This window comes from Trichosurus vulpecula, chromosome 4, assembly GCF_011100635.1.
Source record: "Trichosurus vulpecula isolate mTriVul1 chromosome 4, mTriVul1.pri, whole genome shotgun sequence".
Taxonomy (NCBI): Eukaryota; Metazoa; Chordata; class Mammalia; order Diprotodontia; family Phalangeridae; genus Trichosurus; species Trichosurus vulpecula.
The window spans coordinates 146403273-146428409 of NC_050576.1; the positions used below are offsets into that span (position 1 = coordinate 146403273).

General features: G+C 36.3%; 1 protein-coding gene across 1 annotated transcript in view; it reads left to right on the top strand.

Moving 5' to 3' along the window:
* Positions 1-1725: 1725 nt before the first annotated feature.
* LYST (lysosomal trafficking regulator) overlaps positions 1726-25137 on the top strand; it is a 172078-nt gene continuing 148666 nt past the window's right edge. The window contains exons 1-5 of the mRNA XM_036757264.1: positions 1726-1820; positions 8111-8309; positions 15490-15580; positions 17360-19433; positions 22706-23729. Of these exons, the coding sequence (XP_036613159.1) occupies positions 8118-8309; positions 15490-15580; positions 17360-19433; positions 22706-23729 (3381 nt within the window). The 5' untranslated portion in view covers positions 1726-1820; positions 8111-8117. The remainder of the gene's footprint in view (positions 1821-8110; positions 8310-15489; positions 15581-17359; positions 19434-22705; positions 23730-25137) is intronic.

The following is a 25137-nucleotide window of genomic DNA, read 5'->3' on the forward strand; positions in this document are numbered from 1 at the left end:
TAAAAACAGTTTTATACTTGGTTTAAAGAAATTCCCTTCAGAGGTGCAAGATGGGTGAAGGATAGTTAGCAGTGCTGTGAAAAAGATCTGAGGCCGGGAGAGGGTTAGTGATGTGCTTAAGAGCACATGTGGGATTCAAAGTAAACCAAAGTAAAGGTTCTTTGGATCCTTATAATAACCCTTTGAAGACAGGTACAGTAGATATTATTTTTTGTATTTTCAGATAAGGAAATAGGCTCAAAAAGATGAAGTGAGGATGTCAGAGGCAAAGTTGAACCTGTGTCTCTTACTCCAAGTTGAAGATTGTTTCTTCTACATATGTAATTTCACCCCCATTGTCAGATAATCGCTCCTTCCCAGTTTTAGAATTAATATGAATCTCTATACACAACTTCGTGTAAATATTTATAATTTGTATAATTCAGGTTGTAGCAGTAGGCAATGCAGAAGTGGTAAAGACAGCTTTTAAGAATAAGGTTTCAGCCTAAGAATGAGATGGCAGCCAGTGTGGCTCAGTGGATAGACTGCTTGGTGTGGAGCTATGAAGACTTGTGTTCAAAACCAGCCTCAGATACTAGCATTATGACCCTGTAACCTCTGTCTTCCTCAGTGTCTTCAGTCAATCAGTAAACATTTGTTAAATACCTACTGTGTGCCAGGCACTGTGCTGGGCACTGGGGATATAAAGAGTCAAAATACAGTACCTGCCCTTAAGGAGCTTACAGTTTAACCTGTACAATGGGTATCATAATTGTACCTACCTTCCGTTGTAACTGTTGTGAGGATCATATGATATAATATTTCTGAAGTGCTTATTTGCAAAGCATGCTACCCATCACATGAATAAGTACTTAATAAATTCTCATTCGTTTTCTCCTCCCTTCAAATGAGAAAAACATAGTGTTATAAAGTTTAGATAGCACTCTCTATGTTCATTTTTTTCATTTGAGCCTTATAACTACATTACTTCTACTATGACATACTACCTCCATCTGATGTTAAATCTCCTTTTAATTAACTCAGTAACTGTAGTCATGAAGTGGTTTGCATGGCTTATTGAAAGGAAAAACTAGGCAAAGAACTAGATAAGCATTGATGAAAGAGAAGTAGTTTGCTGGTGTCTCAAAAGCAAGAGCTTTAAAAATGAAATCTTCTTGTATACTAGGGAAAGCCTTGGTTGTGTTAAAGATGTGGAAATTATTGGGGAGATAACCTTGAAAATAGATTTCTTTTTGAAAAAATCCTATTTAAAGAAAAGACTGAGATGTTTTAAAAAATGCACAAAAAGCATTTCAGAGAGAAACATAGAATAGCTTTTGGAATCAACAGGGTGAATCTATTATATAATTTTTTTAAAAACTAAGCTATACTTAATGAGAGTTGAGGCTTCATACAAAGTACTCCTTTCTTCTTTGCATAATGAAATATTTATGTGGAGTGGTGTTTTCAAGTTAATTTTATCAATTTTTTTTTAAAAAGAAAAGACTCCTTTTGAAAATTAGGAGAAATTATGTGACCAAAGTGCTGATTGTTATTGGAAACCTTGTCCTTGAAACCTTTTTAAAAAATATGCTAATAAAAGCATATTTTAAATTTTCTCTTTTGTGTATTAAATGTGGTAGCCACTATAGTTTTTAGCACTCCTAAAGTCATAGCATATTACAAACAATATGCTTGTGCCAATGATCATTGTTATTAATTTAATGATTTGTCTTTTTATTTCAGGTGAAGACTTAGTCCAAGAATTCTCCTTTATTCCTTTACTAAGGCGCTCAGTTTAAAAAAAGAAGCTAAATGTTGCAGAAGTGTTGAAAATACCGGTAAGCATCTCTCAGAATAATATTATAATAGTGAGTAGAATGTTAATGGGCCTCCTGGGTTCTGATGGGAGGAATGGGACAATACAGTGAGAATTAGTAAATTTCACACGTAGGTATCTTCATCTTCAGCTTTCATTAATACTTAAAACAAGAGGGAAGAGAGACCTCCTGAAGCATTCAAAGGCTTAATCACTCAGTATAAGAAATATGCCCCCTTCTCCCTCCTCTCCCCCATTTACTATTTGTTTGTTTAAGTGAAGCACTTAAGAGCCTTAATGGACTGAGGCTAGACAAGCTAAAGATATAAGAAGGGTAAGGTTGGAGGGGGGAGTGTATTTAATTTATTGGTTATTGGAAACTTTTTTCTCAAGGGTTAAAGTGGAGCTCTTTTATCTCCATCAGCTTATTTCCCCCCCCCCCCCCATGTTAAAAGTTCTTTCACATGGGAAGGTGTTTAAGCAGATTAGTAGATAGTGATGGTTTGTTTTGGAGAACTGCACTTGTTCACCCTTCTTGGAGTATTGTGAATTCCAAGATGCAGCTGTGAAGTCCTGTCATATACTGACACAACCTTAGTTGTGTTAAAGATGTGATATTCATTGGGAAGATTCATTTGTGAAGAGATTTCCTTTTAAAATGATCCTTTTTAAAGAACACCTGAAGAGTACTGGTACATTTTTAAAAATGCACAGAAGAGAGCCAGAGGTTCAGAGAGAATCACAGACAAGTAGACTAGCTCGTGGAAGTAACAGGCTCAATTTTGTATATATTTTTAAAAAACAAAAGACCAAACATAATGAGATTTGTGTTTTCAGATACAATACTTTAATGTTCTTTGTTTATGAAGATGTCCATGTTTGTTGGTATCTTTCAAGTTCAATGCCAATTTGTAAATTACTAATTGTAAATTTGTAAATTATGTTTTTATAAAACACTTTAAAAAGTACTGTATACGTAGATTCCACATAGCTTTAAGATAGTAGGTGGAAGTAATGAATCACAAGTTTTTTAAAAAGTCAAATTTGGGGAAAGGATATAAATTTTAGGCAGCCTGAAAATATTAGGAGAATAGTATTTGCTTGAGTTATCTTTGGTCATTTCTAGAGAAATACATGAATATTTAACGCTTCTCTTTATTTTTTGAATTATAATTGAGGATATGCATATATCTTAGTAAATTTCATCTTTTTTGCTGTTGGTATCATTAGTTACCCCTGTGTGGGACAAACCACAGGCTCAAAATAAACAAAAACAGAGGTGTCTCGGTTTTCTCAAGGTAGAAACAAAACAGAAGCTTTATTTGATCAAGTCTCGTGAGAACTGGGCATCTCTCACTACCAGGGCGGGATGGTAGTGCAGAGAGGCAAGGGGGAGAAGGCAAGCAAGGGGATATATAACCTTGTACAAACAATTCTAAGAAATTCCACCCCTAGAGGCTGGACCCCTGTCCCTATTTGCTGGGACAGGTGGCCTCACAACCTATCCCAGAATAAGTTTACCCAATACTAACACAGAAACTACAGAATTACCTTACAGGGAAATCTTAATGTTAAGATGACGGCATGCGAGTAAGCTAGGGGAGGGGGAGAGGCGGAGACCACCTGATTTCCCCGAAGTCATATGATTTACAGGAAAACGAAACTTAGGCCTAGTGAGGTCTACATCCTAACTAAATTTGTACTATTTGAGTATTACCTTGCCTGATTTATTCATGGGAAGCTTTCACAATCTTGTATCCCACACACCCCCACGCTAAAATAAATCTATAATTTCTTTCAGTTTGCCTTGTGAAATCTTGTTTTTCATTTCCTTTCTCTTCAGTGATCCGTTTTATTTCTGAATTTGACCCTTTTGTTATTTGAATTGACCTTTTTTCTGTTTTTTTCTTTGCCATGTTATTTGCCCTAATCTGATAATCTTGTTGCTCTTGTTCTAATTTTGATCCATTTATAATGGTACAGGTCAAATTGGTGCAACTCTCATTACTGAAACCTTTGTTTACTTTTCCCTGAAGTCCCATTTACTTTAGGTGGTTAGCTTAGCTATTCCATGATTTAAGGTTTTTTTTTTTCCCGTTTGAACTACAAGTAACTCTTTTGGTCTGTGTCAGTTACAGAATGGTTTTGCTTTTTTGAATAGAAAAAGTAGAGGTGAGGAGAGAGGAGAAGCATCAGCCAAGTTAGAAGTGAGCATGGTAGGTAGGCATGGGAAATTATTCAAATGGGGAATTCCAGGGAGGAGCTCAATGCTCAAGAGGAGGCGGCATTAGGGGATGAGGTGTTGCTAGAATGAGAAGGCTGCTGGGGTGGAGGTGAAGTTGTCTGTGGAGTAGAGGCTGAGCTGGGGTACAACTGAATGTTACTGATGTGTGGGTACTTTCTGAAATGGAGGTTTTTGTAGGAACTCACCATCAGAACCCACTCTTTGGAGTAGGAAGACAGGTAGGTGGAGGCACTAACAGGGTGAGGAAGTCATTAGGGTGGAGATGGAGAAGGAGTAAACTTGTTTGTAAAATACTACATAGAAGGGTAGTGATTATGAGCATCGTTATCTCATAAAATAGAAGGAAGCAGTAGAGGGTAATGAAAGTCAGCCTTAGGTTATTTAAAGATGAAAACGAAAGAACATCAAAGGAAGAAAAAATGGGAAATACCTGCAAAGATTTTTTTATAACAGACTTTCCACCATCAGTGACAGTAGAGACAACACATTGGTAACTGAACATTATACTTCCAAAGTGCTTTTAGGGGAGATTGATTAGTTGGTTGTTGTCCGTTCTCTAAGAGAAGACCAAAATGACATCACTGTGTTGGAGTCAAGGTACAGTGAATCCAACTGTGGATGGTCAGACCTGTATGAGCTCAGAAGGCTCTACCACAGATTGGGCACAAATAGTCCATGTGATCATTCAGAGTGGAAATGGCTCTAAATTTGAGCATCCCATGTTTCTTTTGAACTACTGCAATTCTGCTTCACTCTTAGAGCAGAGCTCCTTCTTTGATGAGGGCATGCCATGCTGAGTGGTCCTGTGCCAGAAACTTTCATTATGGCATGATTGCACAGGTTCTGGTTAATGGACAGCGCTTTTGAGCTTTCCCAGCTGCCAGTGGAACGAAGCAGGGCTGTATGCTTGCTCCCATGCAACATTGTTAGATGCCTTCAACGAGAAAGAATGTCATCAAGATCAGTTACTGCACTGATGGTAAATTATTTAAATTGAAAAGGCAACATGCCAAGATTTAGGGGAGGCAGAAAATACTTTAAAAAAACTAAGATGGGAAAGGCAACTGGATTGGGGCAAGTGTATGTGGTAGAAATGTGCATTGGAGGTACAGTTGTGAAAGCATTGAGAGATCAATGCACCAGGTTTATGAAGGAGGTGAGGATGCCAAAGGTATAGAAAAAATCTCAGATCTCATTTATATTGAAATAAGATGATTGAAAGTATATTAGCAACTACTAACCTATGTGTTTATTTTCTCATCTATACAGAATCTTTGAGATTCATCTACACATGATAGAAAGTAAAGAAGCATTTATTTAGTGCCTATTAAATGCCAGCTTCTCTGCCAGGCACTCAACAGATGTTATCTCATTTAATTTTCACAACAACCCTGGGTTCTATTATTATCCCTATTTTACAGTTGAGGAAACTGAGACAGAGATTAAATGACTTACCTAGGGTCACACAGCTAGTAAGTATCTGAGATTGAGTTTGGGCTCTAGTTTTACTGATGCCAGGCTCAGTGCTTTATCCATTGTGCCACCTATCTGCCTCAAGATCTCCATCTTGGCTTCATCTATCTGGGCTTTTAGGATAAAATAATGATAATAGGTCTTGGGTAAGTTGCTTGCAAGGAAACCTGGCCAGAAACCTATTTAATATCATCAGAATGTTGAAGAGCTGTAACTTTTGAAGCAGTGAGCAAACCACCAGACCTTCTTTTAGTCCAGCCTCAGAAGCCATCATTGAGGGGAGAAATCTTGGAAAAGGGTTCTACTTTCCTCATCACTCTCAGCAACAACTGCTGACCACCTTCGACCAAAAGTCAGATAGGCACAAGAACCATGGGAGTATGTAGCATGCCTGGACTGTTTGCCCGGCCCTCAGAGTCACCAACTAGGGAGGTGAAGAAGGGTCTCACTGTCCCTCTCAACCACCAGCCATCTGCTGCTCATAGGGCACTCTGAAAGAGGGGCAGGAGACAGCATGTGCCAGCCAAGTCAAACGACCACCACCTTGATCACCATCTCCTTTCATATCTTGATGGCCCAAGAGCCTTGGGAATTGCAATGCTTTCAGTCTAGTTCTCTCAAATACCATGTTGGGAAACAACCTTTGTGAAGATAGTCTGGCAGCTCTCCAGCAGATATACATACATAGACCCAGAAAAAGAACGTTCTTTTCACCAAAGTCCTTGGCACTTTCAAATAATTCAACGTCAGAAATGGATAAGATTTTTTCAGTGGAATGGCATTAATGAAGAGGCATTACCGTCAGCTCTGCGACTTCATTCTAAGGACTATCTGATTTGCAGCTGAAACCTTCTTTATGTATGGTTTCCCTCATTTGGATGTGAGGTTTTAGAGAACAGGGACTGTTTTACTTTTCTCTTAGCATAGGGCTTTGCATATGATAAGAGCTTAATAAATCCTTTATTCATTCATTCTTTCATTCATGAATCAAAGGCATCCCTGATGAGGTATTAGAGAACAAGCAGGCTTTCACAAGTGATATTCTGCAGTGGACCACATCTTTTCCTTTTTTTTCCTTTCCTTCTCTTTCCTTTTTTTTTTTTTTTTGAAATTGACTAAAAGATATAGATAAATAAGACCTTACTATTTTTTATTGTTTGTTGATTATGAAAAAGCATTTGATTTGATTGAGTAAAATACCAGTTTAAAGGCTCTCTTCCAACAAAGTATCTTTGGCAAATACATCAAAATCATTCAAGATTTTAAAAAAGATGTATCAGTAACCCTCTTGAATGACCCTCTGATCCCAAACATCAAGTTAAGGCATAAAAAAGAAAACTCTATATGCCAGTCAAAAGTGTTATCCACAGATGGAGGAGAGCCAGTGTGATAATTCCCAGTGAGTGGCAAGGTCTTCCAGATGCTCCTCTTTGCATATGACATTTGCATCAAGCCCCAGAACATTTCGGGGCCTCTTGGAAGAGATCCATAACTACTTAAGAGTTTGGCTTGACCAACCATGCATTTGGATGAACAGCCTATAGAGCTTGTCCATCCATGTATATACAGTATCTGAGATAGAAAGTACAAAGAAATAATTTGAGGCCAGAGTTGAACAGGAGGGAAAGTGGGTGGCATTGCCTTCCAAAAATTGCAAAACTGCATTAATAATTCCAAGCTTCTCCTGAAAACAAAAGTCTTATCTTTTTAATACCAGAGTCCACTGGTGATACTGTGGCTAGGTTGCTGGGCCTAGAAAGAGTTGAGTTAAAATTTGGTTCAGGCACTTAATAGTTGTGTGCCCTTGAGCAGGTCACTTAACCTCTGTCTGTGCAAAATAGGGATAATAGTAGTCTCTACCTTGAAGGGTTGTTGTGGGGATCAAATGAGATGCTTGTCAAAGTGCTTAATGCAGTGCCTGGCACATAGTAGGTACTATATAAATGCTTTTTCCTTTCTTGTCCCTTCCCCCAAAAGCTTATGAGTGTTGCCATCTGGCTATGGGACATGGAATATAGCCATCTGAGAAAAATTACAATTGAGTATCAAATAGAGAGTATTTTGGCCTGTGCCAAACTCAGACCCATAGCCTTTTAGCTTATATACTAGATTTTGGAGTGAAAATGAGACGCTTGTAGGCATTTCAGCAACTAACCAAAGGTAATTTACTTAGCCACAGAAGAAAGATAGTCAATAAGGATATACATTTTTTTTTCTTTATTATAAAGGATGACTCTTTAGGGAAAAGGAGGGCTGTATTGGGAAAGAAAGTGATGCAGAAACACAAAGTATTAATAAAAATAAAACTTAGAATTTTATGAATAAAAATGAACTTTAAAAAATTATCTCTTCATTTGTTTATTATTTCAACTTCCTATTAACCACTTCTTTGTATATTTTCCAATCTGAAGATCTTCTTTCTCTTGTCCTTTATTGTTATTCCATTTACTCCCAAGTGTCAGTTTTACATTTTTTAGCTTCCTAATACTATCAGCCTTGTTACAGGTATGTCTCTGTTATGTCATCACTCTTTTATTTAATTTTTCCTAATATTCTTTATCTTGTAATTTTTATTTCTTTATGAATTTTTATAGCTCAGTCATGAGCAGCGACAGTAACTCGCTGGCACGTGAATTCCTGACTGATGTTAATCGACTTTGTAATGCGGTGGTCCAACGGGCAGAGTCCAAGGAGGAGGAGGAGGAGGAGACTCACATGGCAGCACTTGGGCAGTATCTTGTCCAAGGTCGTGGCTTTATTTTGCTTACAAAGCTGAACATTCTCATTGATCAGGTAATGGTTTATTGTTTCGCAATAATGTAATTAATACATTGTAACAGACCTCGCCATAATTTTGTGGAGCCTTACTTATAGCATCATTAGCTCAATTTCTTATTTTTAACATTCCTACTGGAACAAAGACTTTTTAGGTTCATGTTTTTACAGGAAATTAATGGTGTTAGGTGAGGTATGTATGACAATATATAGCTTCTTTAAAGTGAAGAGTAACTATAGTGTCATTTATAATAGAAGCATAGAAATTTTTTTAGACCTGGAAAGGACCTTGGAATTCATATGACTAAACCCCTCCTCTTTTACAGATGAAAAATCTTAGGTTGAAAGAGATGAAGTGATTTGTCCAAAGTCACATCTAAATTTAGTCTCTATTTTAATAAATTATTTTAAAGAATGTTATTCAGATGAAAGGGGGAAAAAACCTCTTAAGCTATCTATTTCCTTCTCACTATTTTACTAACCAAATAATTATAATATTATAATAATTATAATATTTATAATAATTATAATATTTCTTTTGCTGAAAATATAAGATGAATTGCAAATCAAATAACTTAACAATAACCCAAACCACATTTATGTCAATAAAAGCGGAACAATCATTTACAGCATTTATTCTAAAGTCTCTAAAAAGTATATAGACAAAGAAGGACAATGTTGTGGGGGGAGGGAGAAGGCAATTACTAGCATATATTCTATAAAGCAACATTCCTTAAAACTATTTGATGCTGGTAGATAAATTAAAAAGTAGATCAGTTGAATTGTCCAGATTAGCAAGAAATGGAAATAATTGGTTGCAACCCAATGTTAACCTGAGAATATAAACTATTTGAAGAACTCCCTATGTGACAAAAACTGCCAGGAAAACTAAAAAGTAGTCTTGTAGAAATTAGTTTTAGACCTACATTTTGTATCATGTAATCTAATAAGCTCAAAATGGATATGTAACCTACATATAATGGGTCACACTTCAAAAAAAATTAGAGTTTAAGATTAGGTACTTTCACAACTTATCCATCTCTCTGCCTCAAGTTTTTTCTCCACTCCAGTCCATCCTCCATGCTGCTGCCAAAGTGATTTCCTTAAACACAGATAGATAACACCCCCTACTCAGTAGATGCCAGTGACTTCCTCTTGCCTCAAAAATCAGTGCAAACTTCTGTGTATAGCTTTAAAAGCCCTTCACAACCTGTCACTTACCTTTCCGGTGTTGTTAGACATTAATCCCACTCCTGTATTCTCCACTCCATTCAAATTAACTTTTTGTTCTTCACATGGTGCCCCATTTCCCATGCCTGAGCCTTTACACTGGTCATCCTGCAGCCCTGAGATACACTTTATCTCCACTTTTGACTCATAGAGTCCCTCTCTTCCTTCGAGACATAGCTCAAACAGTCTTGTTCTGTATGAAGCCTTTCCTGATCCCTCCAGTTATTTGTCCTTGTCCTCCCAAACTACCTTGTACTTAACTACTTTGTATTTACTCTCTATATTTATTCTATATGGGCATTACTTGTTTTTCCCTCATTAGAATATAAAGTCCTTGCCAGTAGGGATTGATTACTCTTTAGATTTGTATCTCCAGCACCTAGCACAGTTCCTGATGCATATTAGATGTATAATAAATGCTTGTTGATTGATTTATTGAAATGAAGGATGGAGAGGATCACAGAAGACAAAATAGAAAATTTCAGTTATGTGAAAATAAAAATTATCTGCACAAACAAAATCATTTTAGCTAGGATAAAAATTTTTTTGTCTTAAATATCTCTGAAAAGGGTCTGATATCCAAAATACATAGGGAACTAACACAAATATATAAAACCAAGAGCCGCTCCCTAGGGAATATATAGGCAAAACATATGACAAACTTCTGAAAAAAAAACAGAAAACCATTAATAATTAGAAGAAAAATTGCTCCAAAATAATTTCAGAAATGCAAATCAGAGAAACTGATATTTCACTTCACACCAAGCATATTAGCAAAGATGACAAAATATGGGAGAAGAAGAGAGGCACACTAATAATATGCTATTGATAGAATTATGAATTTGTCTAACTCTTATGGAAAGCAGTTTGGAATTATGTTAAAAAAATAACTAAAATATTCATGCTCTTTGACTCAGAGATCCTAGGTAGGCATGTACTCCAAGGAAGTCAAAGACAGACACGTTCCATAATACAATAAAATATTTACAGCATTAATTTTTGTGGTAGCAAGAATTAAAAACCAAGTAGTTGCCTATTGATTAGAAATGGTAAACAAATTGTTGTATATAAATGTAATGAAATTTTACTGTGCTGTAACAAAGAATTCAGAGACTCATGGGAAGACTAAATGATGATATAGAATCTTGAAGCAGGACAATACATAGTGACTATCACTATAAGGGAGACAACAAAATTAAAATAAACACTGTATAATTATAACAAGTGAAATTGGCCCTAGTGAACTGAGCTGAGATGATTTATCTTTCTCTCTTCATTGAAGGGAAAGTGGCGGGGAGGGGTTGGGGACAGAATTTTGCTTGTATTTTTAGACATGATCAATGCTTTTGTTGGCTTTGATGAACTGCTTTTCTTGTCCTTTTAAATCTTTATTATTTTAATTGCTATTTTAACTATTATGGATTTTTCTTAGAAGGATTGACTTACTGGGTAATGTATTGGGAGACATGTGATTGGAAAAATCATGAAGTTACAACACAGTGTTAATATAATTTACAAATATCAAATGAGGGAACTTAAATTAGGAGATTTGTAAACTTTTAAGCTTTAAGTATCCTAGTTATGATAACCATTCCTCTGTCTCCTTTGCTGGATCCTCCTCCACATCATGCCCTCTAACTGTAGGTGTCCCTCAGGGTTCTGTCCTGGACCCTCTTCTCTTCTCTCTCTATACTACTTGCTAATCTTGCCAGTTTCCATGGATTTAATAACCACCTCTATCTGATGATTCTCCAAATCTACCTTTCCTGCTCCCACCTCTGTGCTTACTTTCAGTCTCATATCTCCAACTGCCTTTCACACATCTCTAACTGGATGTCTAGTAGACATCTTAAACTCAACATATTCAAAACTGAGTTAATTATTTTTCTCCTTAAACCCTTCCCTGCTTCTACCTTCTGTATTACTGTAGAGAATACCATCCTCCCATTCCCTCAGGTTCACAATCTAGGAGATTCTGGACTCCTCAGTCTCTTTAACCCTTCCATATCCAATCTGTTGTCAAAGACCTGTTTGTTTCACTTTTGCAACATCTCTCAAATACACCCCCTTCTCTTCTCTGATGCCGCTACCAGTCTGATACAGGTCGTCATCACCTTTGTTTCTCAAGGTTAATGCACGGAACATATAGATAATAAAAAGAAGAAGTATAGTAATCTTCCTATTATGAATGTCTCTTTCAAATGTATCTGAATGGCATTAAGAAAAGGAAATAGTAGTTACAAAGAACTACCAAAGCTCGATCCAGATTCAGTCATATCAGACAACTTGATTTCCTTTTTAGAGAGAATCACTAAACTTGTAAATTGAGGAAATGCTATAAATATAATTTAAATAGATTTTAGCAAAGCGTTTGATAAAATTTCTGATATGATTTGTGTAAAAAAGATGGACTGGATAAAGCGGTACAATTAATTGGGTTTGGAATTGGCTAAATGGCTACATTTAAGGAGTAGTCATTAATTCTTCCATGTGAGATTGGAAAGGAAGTCTTCGGTGCCCCAGAATTCTATGCTTTGCCCTGTGCTGTTTAATAGTAGCAGAGAGAGAGATGTCATGCTTATCAATTTTATATATGACAAAAAGCTGAGAAAGATATCTAACCAAATAGATGACAGAGTCAGGATTCAGAAAGATCTAGAACACTGGGCCAAAACAAATAAGATGCAGTTTATTAGAGATAAATATGAAATATTGCACTCGGGTTCAAAAAGCTGACTTTAGAAATACAGCTAGCTAGACAGCTCATCTGAAGGGTTTTAGTGGACTACAAACTAAAGTTTGATTCAGCAGCATGCTATTTCAACTAAGAAAGCTGAGGGCAGCTTAGGCTGAATAAAGGGAATTCCCAATGTATAACATCAAATTGTGAAATTTAACACTTTATTATTTATAGTAAAGGAAGTTAAATTCTCAAATTTAGCTTCAAGAAAGGAGCTTATAGTACTCCTTCACCATGCTTAAGTTGAATCACTTTTGAAATATTGTGATGGGTTCTAATAATAATAATAGTAACCTTTATATAGCGTCTCTATGGGCCAGACACTGTGGTGAGCGACTTACAAATGTTATCTCATTTTATCCTTACTGGGGGGTAGGTGCTATTATTATCCCCACTTTATAGTTAAGGAAACTGAGGCAGAGTAATTATGACTTGCCCAAGGTCATATAGCTGATAAATATCTGAGTCCATATTCAAACTTACATCTTCCTGACCTCAAACACAGCCTTCTTTTGACTATGCCACGTAGCTGTCCCAGTTCTAGGCTCCACATTTTTCTAAGGATCATGGGTATGTATAGAACATGGGCCAGGTATGCCAGGACACGCTTGGAGAATATGTCGATTGATTTTTCCCATTCTCCTTCCCCTTTGGAGAGGAAGATGCTCTGGGAATGCTCCTTTCTCCCAACTGTATGCTGGCATCTCTGGCCTATATACCATGTATGCCTACAGGAAGGATTTGGATAAACTGGTGAGGGCCCAGAGGAGGCAGCCAGATATGGTAGGGCCTCATCATTTGAAGGAATGAGGACTATTCAGCCTGGAGAAAAGAAAACAACTAGAAGGACATGCCAGCTGGGAAAGGACTCAGACTTGTTCTGTATATCCTCATAGGACAGAATTAGGAACAATGTGTGGAAGTTGTAAAAAGGCAAATTTAAGTTTGATGTAAGGAAAAGTTTAGTAACAGAGTTATGCGGAAGTTAATGGCTCTTTGGGAGGTAGTGGATTCCCCCTTGCCAGGGATCTTCAAACCAAGACTGCACGGCCAGTTTTTGAATGGTTTGCAGGGGGAATGCTTTTGTGAGTGTGGGTTGACTTAAATGGCCACTTAGGTCCTTCCCAGTTTTGAGATTCTGTAATATCTGTAGAAGTAATTTCTTTTGCCAATGTTGTTCTTCGTGTGTTTTCTTGCTGGCAGAAAGGGGGGGTGGCTTTTCTTCTCTGAAAGAATTTTTTGTCATGCATGTGGATACAAGTTCCCTTTGCTTTTTTTTTCCTTCATATTTTTTCTTGCTTTCACTTTGAAGCTTTAGGCCTTACTATCTTGGCTTTAATACTCTGGCTTGTCTCTAGCACTCTTGGATGGTGTCATAGACTGTGATGTAGAAGATGCCAGTCTGAGGAGTGGCCTGTATCTGAGAGCAAACTGGGTTGCAATAAGGGGGCTCCAGGTAATGCCCCCAAGAGAGGAAAGATCCACTGTTGTCTTAGTGTTAATCAACATAATCTCCTCTGACAACAGAGATAATAGAAATTTTATGGTAATCCAAAAAAAAGCCTACTTAAACAGTCTCCATCCATTTTCTTTTCAATGTGAGTAATCACATGCCTGGATAGTGGGATAAACTGTCAGTTTTATGATTGTAATGCTTTGTGGAGAGATACCAATAATAATATCACAAACAGTTCTTCCCCTCACAGACCATGTATGGATACATGGTCCATACAGAAAGTAATATAAGTGTTCTAATGGTTTAGGCAAGAGAGAAATCATTAAATTCCTATAATCAGAAAAGGTTTCACAGAGGAGATCAGACTTGAGCTAGACAAGAAGAACCCAATGAGAAGGAAGGAATTAGGAAAGGGGTGAGAGGAGAGCATTTCAAAAGTGATTGGCTTCTATCCTGGGAGCACGAGGCAGGCATACACAGTGTAGTCAGAATACAGTGATAAGCTGCCAGTTTCCTGTTGTAAAAGAAGATCTAACTGGCAAGCTGGAGAATAGCTTGCCTACATTATGACTTCACAGGGACTTGAGGTTTCTGAAAATTCTGTGTTATATTCCACCACATACCCTAGTTGTTTAGTCTCCTTAGTCTTTTACGAGACCTCAAATCAGGTAGAATTTCAAAGAATTTCATATCAGAAATTGTTACTAGATTATTATAGATTTGGGGGCTGCTTTTTTGCTTTTTAAGGATTCAGGTATGTTCCTTAGTGGGCTCTTGGGCAAAGTATATGATATCAAGTGTAGGATATCATGATATCCTTTTCATTGGTGACTTACAAGTAGTAATTTCAGAAATTTGTGTTCAGGGTTCAGAGTTTAAAGTTCTATTGGCTTGAGGAATTGAAGATTTTTGTTACTAAAAAAATATTTGTACATATCTAATATATCCTTCAGAGCTTTACTTTGAATTGGAGGAAAATTGTCTAGTAATTAGTTGTCATCATCTTGGGAAGTAGTGGATTGCTGGTCGGGTGACCACATGTTGGAGATGTTGTAGGAAGGATTCTTCAAGATCCCCTCTTGTCTTGAGATTCCATGAAGATGTTCTTGTGGCACATGGTCCACACTTTACTAGTAGGTTTAATCTTTTGAGCTCTTAGAGTTCAGCGGAGTGTTATGCATGCACATAGTAAACACTCAAGTTTGGCTGTGGTAGTTATTGTTCTTGCTGACAAATAATGTATTATCATACTGTTATTTATTTATGACTCAGGCCTTGCCAAAAGGATTCAGAGTGGAAATATATGTCTGACATTTTTATTTAAAAATTCTTCATTCTTGAGTCTTTTTTAATTTGATGAATATGATGAATTTTTTCTCATTACATGAGGTTATTAGTCTGCATAGTTAGCAGGGCTTTGTTAACTTTCAATTTTCACCAGATGAATTCTGCCATTGGTGAGAAATTCTTTCAGCTTGTGAGGTGACAACATCTGATGTTTGTGAAAGCACTAGCAGGAATGTGCTAAGTACGTTTTTTGCCTTCTGGATGTGGTTTATATATTGAAAGGGTTTCTTGGAGTGGTGTTTAACAAATAGTACAGCGGTCTTGGATGGACTTAAAGATTTGAGAGAGTTCTTTTCTTCTTAACTACAGCTGGAAAGAATGACTTTTTTGGGGTCCACTTAACGTAAGAAATTAGGGAATGATGTATCTGAGGGATGCTCTCATTAAACTTCAGAACTTGAAGAATTCTTCTCTTTCTGATACAGGCACTGACATGTAGAGAAGAACTTCTTACCTTACTCTTATCCCTCCTTCCGCTAGTATGGAAGATACCTGTTCAAGAAGAAAAAGCATTAGGTATGTTTCTTTCTTTACTAAACCATTTGTATTCAAAGCTAAGATGATTATTTCTGTATGAATGGTTACTTTAAAAAAAAACCAAGATATTCTGAGTAGGTTCATGGGTAAAAAAATTTTTTAACATGCTGTTGAGAAAAGTTTTTCCTTTCGAGACAAGTAGATTTTTCCTTGGGCAAGAAAAGATCATTGAGAGTTCTTAAAGTCAGCATAAGTTTAAGAACACGCAAGTAAATTAGAAAACATGGTGAAGAATACATCAAGTGAAAGAAGTAAATCTAGTTTTACATGATACATGACTTGGCATGGTACAGTGGAAGAAGTATTTTTTGAAGAGAGAAATCAGAGATCTCTTAGACACTTTCAAATATTGCTTTTTTCTAACTCATGACTTACAGATCATTTCACTTGAATTATAATTGAATATATAATTGAAAATATAATTGAATTATAATTCAAGTTCATCTATAAATTTACTCTGTTTCTAAAAGATTTATTTGCCTTGATATTGTTTCAGTTCTGGAAATAAAAACTGTGAAATCCCAGATATTTTTACTTTACAATTTTTGAAAAGCTTTCAACAAGTACAGGTTCTGTGATAACTGAATAAAAATTAAATGTAAAAGTTTCACAAGAGTTTTCCAGTTTCTTCCTCAGGCAGTTTTAGGATCTCTGAATTACGAGCCTCTTTACAAGTATCTCAGGTATTTTAAATGTTTCTATACCATGTTATAATATATCTTAAATGTGCTAATTTTGTGCATAGTAAGCCAGTAAATGAATATCGATTGATCAAGGCTAGTTGTTTTTTAACCCATAGTCTGAGTTCTAGAGATGTTATTATTTACTCACTGATAGGCTAACTCTTGATCTTTTAAAAATAACTTAGAAAGATCTGTACACAAATAATTGCTAACTTGAACACTTAAATGAGCATTACTTTAAAAAATTTTATTTGTCAACTGCTATTCTAGTTGTGAATTAATCCTGCATTTTTTAGTCTTGTCAGGCTCCAAATTTGCTGCTTTCCAACCTTTCTCCACTGGAAAAAAGCTAGTCTTTTGTTTCCTAATTTGTCTTTCCAAATCAAACTGCCATTCAAGGAAGAAAAATTTTAAAGAAGTTTTCTTAAAAGTGACTTGTTAAAGAAAGGCTGGTAACTTTTTGGTTTTTATACAAGATAGATGTCAAGTGTTGGGCAGACCTTGAAGTTTCACATATATGTCGTCTGCTGATAGCCACATTAATGTGGAGAAAGAAGAATGAAGGTGCTGTATTTAACTAGTTTATGATAAATAACCATCGAGGCCTTATGCTGAGTGTATTTAGTGTTTTAGATATTAAATGACTATACAGGGTATGTGAATATTTAAATAAAAATTTTAAGATGACATATTTCTAAATATAACACATTAAGCCTAAAGCAAATGGAAGAAAGCAGTGCTATGGCTGAAAAACACCAAATGTTAATAAAAAATCATGTGTATTTGGCTTTGGAATATAGTATATAATTTTAAAATTGGACATATATCTCCCCATTCATATATCCTGAACCCAACTGGTGTTTGGGCAGAATTTGTTTCGAAACTTTGTTGTATGGCTAGAAGGAGCCAGCCTGAGATAAAAACTATATGGGGCATAAATTTTTAGGTTTCCTTTCATCTGTAGAATTCTTTGATCTAATGAAATTCACCAAGTAAGTAGTAATTTATAGGTAACCTAGTGCGGACTAGAAAATATTTGAATTTAAGGTATTTTGCATTTTTTTCCTTCCATCAGATTTTGATCTACCATTCTCAGCTGATATTATCTGGACCAGAGAGACAAATTCAAGTTCACTAAGATATGCTCAGGAAAAAGTACATTTACAAGGAAATACCCAAACTGGTCAGGTTTGTGCAAAAGCAAGTATACCTCGAAAAAGTAGACATCATCGTAAAACCACCCATCGCAAAACCACCCATCGCTATTCTATAAGAGATGAAAGAAAATCTCAACTCTCCACCTCAGATTCAGAAGCCGATTCTGATGATAAAAGCATAGCAATGATTAAGCACAGGAGATCTAATCTGCTGCAGTGTTTTTTGTCATCTTCACCTAAAGAAAACCAGCTACTAGCTAGAGAGACACAGAGACCTGATACCATGACATTAGAGAATGCCAGCCAGACTATTCCAAGACATGAAGCAAACAGTGAAATACTAAATGAATCAGCTGCCTTTTCTATTATTAGCAACATGAACAACTCTCCTTTTGACTTATGCCATGTTTTGCTATCCCTTTTAGAAAAAGTATGCAAGTTTGATATTACTTTGAATCACAATTCTGCTCTGGCAGTCAGTGTAGTGCCCACATTAACTGAATTCTTAGCAGGCTTTGGGGACTGTTGTAGTCTTAGTGGTAATTTGGAAAGTGAAGTAGTTTCTACAGGTTGGACAGAAGAACCCATAGCTTTGGTTCAAAGAATGCTCTTTAGAACTGTGTTGCATCTTATGTCAGTAGATATAAATAGTGCAGAGACTATGCCAGAAAGTCTTAGAAAAAACTTAATTGATTTACTTAGGGCAGCTTTAAAAATCAGAGCTTGTTTGGAAAAACAATCTGACCCTTTTGCACCAAGGCCAAAGAAAACACTACAAGAAGTTCAGGACGATTTTGTATTTTCAAGGTATCGTCATAGAGCCCTTCTTTTGCCTGAGCTTCTGGAAGGGGTTCTGCAGATTTTGATTTGTTGCCTTCAGAGTGCAGCTTCAAATCCTTTTTATTTCAGTCAAGCCATGGACTTGGTTCAAGAATTTATTCAGCATCATGGGTTTAAATTATTTGAAACAGCGATTCTTCAGATGGAATGGTTGGTTTCAAGAGACGAAGTTTCCATTGGGGCTTCAGAACATTTGAAAACATTAATAAATAGTGTTATGAAAATAATCAGCACTGTCAAAAAAGTGAAATCTGAGCAACTTCATCAGTCAGTGTGTACGAGAAAGAGGCATAGACGATGTGAATATTCTCACTTTATGCATCATCATCGAGATCTTTCAGGCCTTCTGGTTTCTGCTTTCAAAAACCAGATGTCCAAAAATCCATTTGAAGAGATGGCAGATGGAGAAGTTTATTATCCTGAACGGTGCTGTTGTATTGCAGTATGTGCTCACCAGTGCTTATGTTTATTAAAAAAAGTTTCATTGAACACTACTTGTGTCCAGATTCTGTCAGGTGTTAATAATGTTGGAATATGCTGTTGTATGGATCCCAAATCTGTAATCATTCCATTGCTTCATGCTTTTAAATTGCCAAAGTTAAAACATGTTCAGCAGCACATATTGAACATCCTTAACAAACTTATTTTGGATCAATTAGGAGGAGGAGAGATATCTCAGAAGACTAAACGTGCAGCTTGTAATATTTGTACTTTTGACCATGATCAACTAACCCAATTAGAAGAGACAATGCATGCACACTCATGTAATGCTGATCTTGCTTCAGCTTTATCTAGTCCATCTTACAGATTTCAAGGAATACTGCCTAGTAGTGGATCTGAAGATCTCTTATGGAAATGGGATGCTTTAGAGGCTTATCAAAGCCTCGTTTTTGAAGAAGACAGATTACACAATGTGCATATTGCAAGTCATGTTTGCAATTTAATCCAGAAAGGCAATACAGTTGTTCAGTGGAAATTGTATAATTACATATTTAATCCTGTGCTCCAAAGAGGAGTTGAATTAGCACATCATTCTCAACAGCTAGGTGTTACTTCATCATGTACTCATGTATGTAGCTATCATAGCCAATGTTTGCCTCTGGAAGTGCTTCAGATTTATCTACAGACTCTGCCTATACTGTTGAAATCCAGGTTTGTATATATTTTTTCTTACTGGCATAATTTTAGGCTTCTTTTGAGTGTGTTAGCCAACTGGCTTAAACTACTGAACCTAGTGGGAAACGAAAATCCTCAGTGATTGTTGTTTATGTGAGTACTCATCATTTATGTCAGTAAATGCCACTTTGACAGGTCCTTAGCCTAAACATTTTTTGCTTCATTCAGAAAAATATTTTATCGATATCTTTTGTTTTTATATTTCCAAATATCAACCCTCTCAAGCCCCTGGCCGTCCCTTAAAACAAACAGTAAAAAAGAGAGAGAAGAGAGAAAAGAAAAGGCAGTTCAGCAAAATTAACCAAAACATTAACAAAATCTGATATTACATGCAACTTTCCACACCCATCTTCTTACCTTTACAGAGAATGGAAGGGAAGGTACATGTTTTTTATTTAATCTTTTTGGACAAGCTTGATTGTTAAAATTACACAGTATTTAGTTCATTTTTTTGTTCTTTCTATTTACCATGTTGTAATTACCATGTAATTGCTTTGATGCTTCTGCATGCTTTTTCCTCCAGATTCTGCTTTCTTCAGTTCACAATAGTCTTCCTGTGCTTTTCCGTATTCATCATTTTCATAGTGTAGCAACATTCCATTATATTCATGAATTATAATTTCTTTAGTCATTCCTCAGTCATCAGGCCTCTATTTTGTTTGCAGTTCTTTGCCACCTTAAAAACATATAGTATTTATTTTTAAAAAGTAAGCTTGCAATTTAAATTTCCATCACTTAACAATATAAACAGTTCTTGAATTATAAAAACTCAAATGCCTCATATGTACAAGTGGCCCATAGCTGCCTTGCCCTTCCCCAGTGCTAGACATCCCACAGTTGATGCTATGGGAGCACTGTGTAAAGAAGTGACGTAAGACAGAGTTAATTCAGCTAAATTGACATCGCAGCACACAGCTGAGCATTCTTTTATTGGGGTAACAGAAATGTTGATAGTGGGTAGAGTAACTAATTTAGGAGTATTGAGAACTTATGGGGGAAAGGGAGAAGTAGTGCAGGGCTGGTTGAATGCCACAGTGAAGGGACAGTGTTGGAAGACTGGTCACCTGGGAAGAAAGGGCATTGGATATAAGAAGTATGGAAAAGGAGATAGGAAAGTAACAAAGATAAGTGTTGACTACTTACAAAGTGATTTCTATCATAGGCCTGACATCCATGAAAGAGGGAGAAAACCTCTTTTTTCCTCTTATCTCATGGTCCACCAGCACCCAGAATTCAAGTTAATGGTATTCATATTGTAGTTATTATGAGTTAAACTTGTTGGCTAGCTTAGGCACTTTAACACTATTATAAAATCATATCTATGGCGGGGGGGAGGTATTCCAAGTTTCAAACAGCCAACTTATAAGCACTCTTTGAACACAGGTCATTGGCATTTTGGAACTACCTGTACATAGTTTTGGTTCCTCAATACCTTCTATTTTGGGGTTGGCTATTTCAGGTGAAGGCAGTAAGGTAATTGTTTTTGATTTCTAATAAACTTTTTTGTTCAAAGTGTATTGCTGCAGAAAGGGCTAGCCTTAAAATCAGGAAAACTTGGGTTCCAAGCCTGCCACTTATTGTATGGCCTGCTTGTGTTAGCATAAGCAAATCACTTAACCTTTCAGTGACCTAGGCAACTTTCTAAGACCAAAAGTTGCAAAGAAGTTTCAAATCTGTGTCAGTGGGAAGGCCCTATAACAAATGTTCCCCATGTATATTAAGATTTATGCCTTCCTTAATTCAGGAATATTGGATGTATTGATAATTCCAGATAACTATTTTATTAATATATCAGTGCTTCAAAGTACTTTAAATGGGATGATACACCTGATGATACTTGATACAACTTAATAGATGGTTTTTGAAATTCCCTGTGGCCAGCATGGTCACATGGTCCCCAGAGAGATGAAACTAGTACTTAGATGAGTGGTAAGTTCATCATTGGGCCAAATCAGAAACCTTTCTGGGTCTTCCAAGAGCTTTGACTTGGGCAGCATGTATCTTAAGGACATAGGAACACAGGGTCACCGATATGTTATGAGGAAGCATTAAAAGTAAAATTCAGAAAATTAATGTGGACAATAAATGCTGTCAACTTTTGGTTGCTTAATGCTCTAGTGTAGTTCCTTTGAATTAGTGACAGCTCTTTATTTCCCCTATACCTCTGCAGAAAAGTAGTATATATCACTTATTTTTTAAAAAATAATAAAGTAAACTTTTGTTTTTAGAATTTTTTAATGCTTCTTGAAGAATATATTAAACCTTTGAGAATATTTCAGAATCAGGAATGATTTGCTGAGTTAGAATATATTTAGTCTTCTGATTACATTGATCTGAACATTGGTATTCCTTATTTCTATGTTCACATACATATAAACATAGATATGCAGAAACTTTTTGATTACTAATCTTTTCAGGATGCATCTATGCAAATTGCTGTGGAATCTGATGTTTTTGTAAAATTTACTTTTAAAAATTAGGGAAGAAACCATTTTACATTTTTGGGAAAACATTTTTAACTATATACCAATTGGGTTAATTTGATTTGTCAGCTGTATGCTAAGTATAGGAATGAGAACAGTAATTTCAGTTATACAGGAAATTCTTAGATGAGAGAACTCCTTTGACCATTGCAGGTTGGTACCTTCTCTGCAACTTACAGTCTTAGTGTCAGAGTTCAATAAGAACATAAGTATTTAATTTTATTCTAAATTATTATGCCAGGTTTTCATCGTGCTTACTCCAGAGTTTAAATGTAAGTAGTCTTTGAGCAATGGGTAGTTAAGGGACTTGCTCAGAATCAGAAAACAGTGTACGTCAGAGGTGGGACTCCGAACCCAGGTCTTCCTTACTCTAAGACCAGCTTTCGCTCCAGTATGTAACAGTGTCTCTCTTGGACAGCTATACAGCATTAAAAATGTAACTAGATAACCAACGCTTCAAAGGAAATGGCGTTTGAAATCTAAGTTGCTAAGTTATTCTTCAGTCTCTAGTGGTATTTCTTGGTATTTTAATTTTTTTTTCTTAAGAATGTTTTTATCCTACAAGTAGTAGCAAGGTGAAACCTCTTTTTAAAAAGATTCCCTTCTATTTTTCTATTTTGTTATTGGTTATTCAGAATGAAGTAATGTATAACTAGTGGTCATCATTCCTGAATTCCTTAATAAAATGCATTTATAATTTGATATCTACTTGGAAACACGAAATTTTGTATATATAACATTTTTGTGTATACTTTCTCTTCATAGGGTTATAAGAGACTTATTTCTAAGTTGTAATGGAGTAAATCAAATGATTGAATTAAATTACTTAGATGGTATTCGAAATCATTCCCTGAAAGCATTTGAAACTCTGATAGCCAGCCTTGGAGAGCAGCAGAAAGATGAAATGATTCCAGAAACTGATGGAATAGACCACGAAAAGAAGGCTTCATCTTTAGTTACTTCTTCACTTAAGCAGCAAGTATGCTCAGAGTCTTCTCAGAGTCTTAGCAAATTTTATGCTGGCCTTAAAGAAATTTGCCCGAAGAAACAGAAGACTATTGGTCAGGATATTCACATCAACATGATAAACCTGTTCCTCTGTGTGGCCTTTTTATGTGTGAGTAAAGAAGCCGAATGTGACCGGGACTCCACCAACGATTCAGAAGATACTTCTGGCTATGATAGTACAGCTAGTGAGCCTTTGAGTCGTATGCTACCGTGTTTATCTCCAGAGATACTTATTCTACCTTCTCCAGAACATATCCACAGGGCAGCAGACATTTGGTCCATGTGTCGTTGGATCTACATGTTGAATTCGGTTTTTCAGAAACAGTTTCATAGACTTGGAGGTTTCCAAGTGTGTTATAAGTTAATAATTATGATCATTCAAAAGCTATCCAGGGGCAAAGAAGAGCAAAGAAAAGAGAAAGGTCCTATACATGTCAATGAAAACAAAGATTTAGAAGGAGAATTGCAATCTGAAATGGCAGTGAATGAGGATACGTTACATTTAAATGTCAACGGTGACTTAAGTCTTTTAGTGTCAGATAGTTTAGAGGAGAATACGGAAAGTTTAGATCAACTTGATCCACAGGACATTTTTTCTGAACCATTAAGTGTAAAACAAATCTCAACTTCTGTAGCAGCTCTTGAGGAACCCAAAGTACCTTCAAGTCAAGAACATGAGTGTACACTTCACAGTATAAGACTACTAGAAGCTCTTCTGACTATTTGTCTTCATAGTACAAAGACTAGTCAACAAAAGATGGAAGTGGAGTTACCTAACCAGGTAATAACTGATTTTTTTCCAGTTATTTTGCTGTGTAATCTTATAGGAAAATGGTTGATATAACACTTGTGAAAATTCCTTTTCTCTGATATTAATTGACAAATATTTATGAAGTGCCTACTATGTACATAACATTGCCTTTGGCACTGTGAAACACAATAAGTGTAATATATAGTTCTTTGCACCCAAAATTTTAAATATAGTTGGAGAAGCTGTGTACATTTAATTATATTTATGCAGGTGATTGTGAAATCTACCTATCCAGTCCTGCCATCTCTCTTGACCTGTAGTTTCTCTTGACCTCAAATTACCTATTGGGCATTTCAGACTGGATGTCCCATAGATATCTTAAATTCAACCTGTCCAAAACTGAATTAATTATGTTTTCCCAGACTTCCCTCCCCTCCAATTTCCCTGTTATTGTTGAGAGCACAGCCAATCCTTCCAATCTCCCAGGCTCATGACTTGGGTATTATCATTCCTCACCCTCTCTCACCATACCCTGACATCTAATCACTTGCCAAGTTCTGTCAATTTTATATTTGTAACATCCCTTTAATACTTGTCCTCCTCTTCTCTGATACTGCCACCACCTTGGTACAGGCCCTTATCACCTCACACCTGGACTATTGCAATAGCCTTTTGTTTGATCTCCCTGTTCTCTCCCTACTCCATCCTCCACTTAGCTTTCAAATTAGCCTAACTAAAGCACAGATCTCTCCATGTCATCTCCTGTTCAGTAAATTACAGTGACTATTGCCTCTAGGATCAAATATGAAATTATCAGTTTGGGTTTTGAAGCCCTTTATAAACTATCACCTCCCCAGTGTTCTTATACCATATACCCCTACAATGTATTCTGTAATCCTGGCATACTGACTTCCTTGCTGTTTTTCAAACAAACACTACTTCCCAACTCCAGGTATTTTCACTGGATGTACCATATGCTTAGAATTCTCTCCCTCCTATCTTGTCCTCCTGGCTTCCCCTGATTGCTTCAAATACCAGCTGAAATCTGACATTTTACAGGACCCTTACTGGTATGAGGTTACTTCTAAGTTATCCTATATATAGCTTTTTCGTACATAGTTGTCTACATCTTGAACCTCTGGAGGCTGGGACTGTGTTTTGCCTGTCTTTGCATCTACAGCACTTAGCCTAGTGCCTGGCATGTAGTAGGCTCTTAGTAAATACTCGTTGACTTGACCTATGTCCAATTAAGTAGCAGTATAAAACAATATACTATTGACAAATGATAGAGTAGGATGATTATTCAGTCTCTTTAATTATTATAGGCGCTACCTATAGAATGTCCAAAGGGATCCCAGTACAACAATGAAATCTCTAACAAGGATCAACCTTCTTAATATTTTAGGGGGCTTTGAGAGAAGAGAGAGAATGGTTCAAA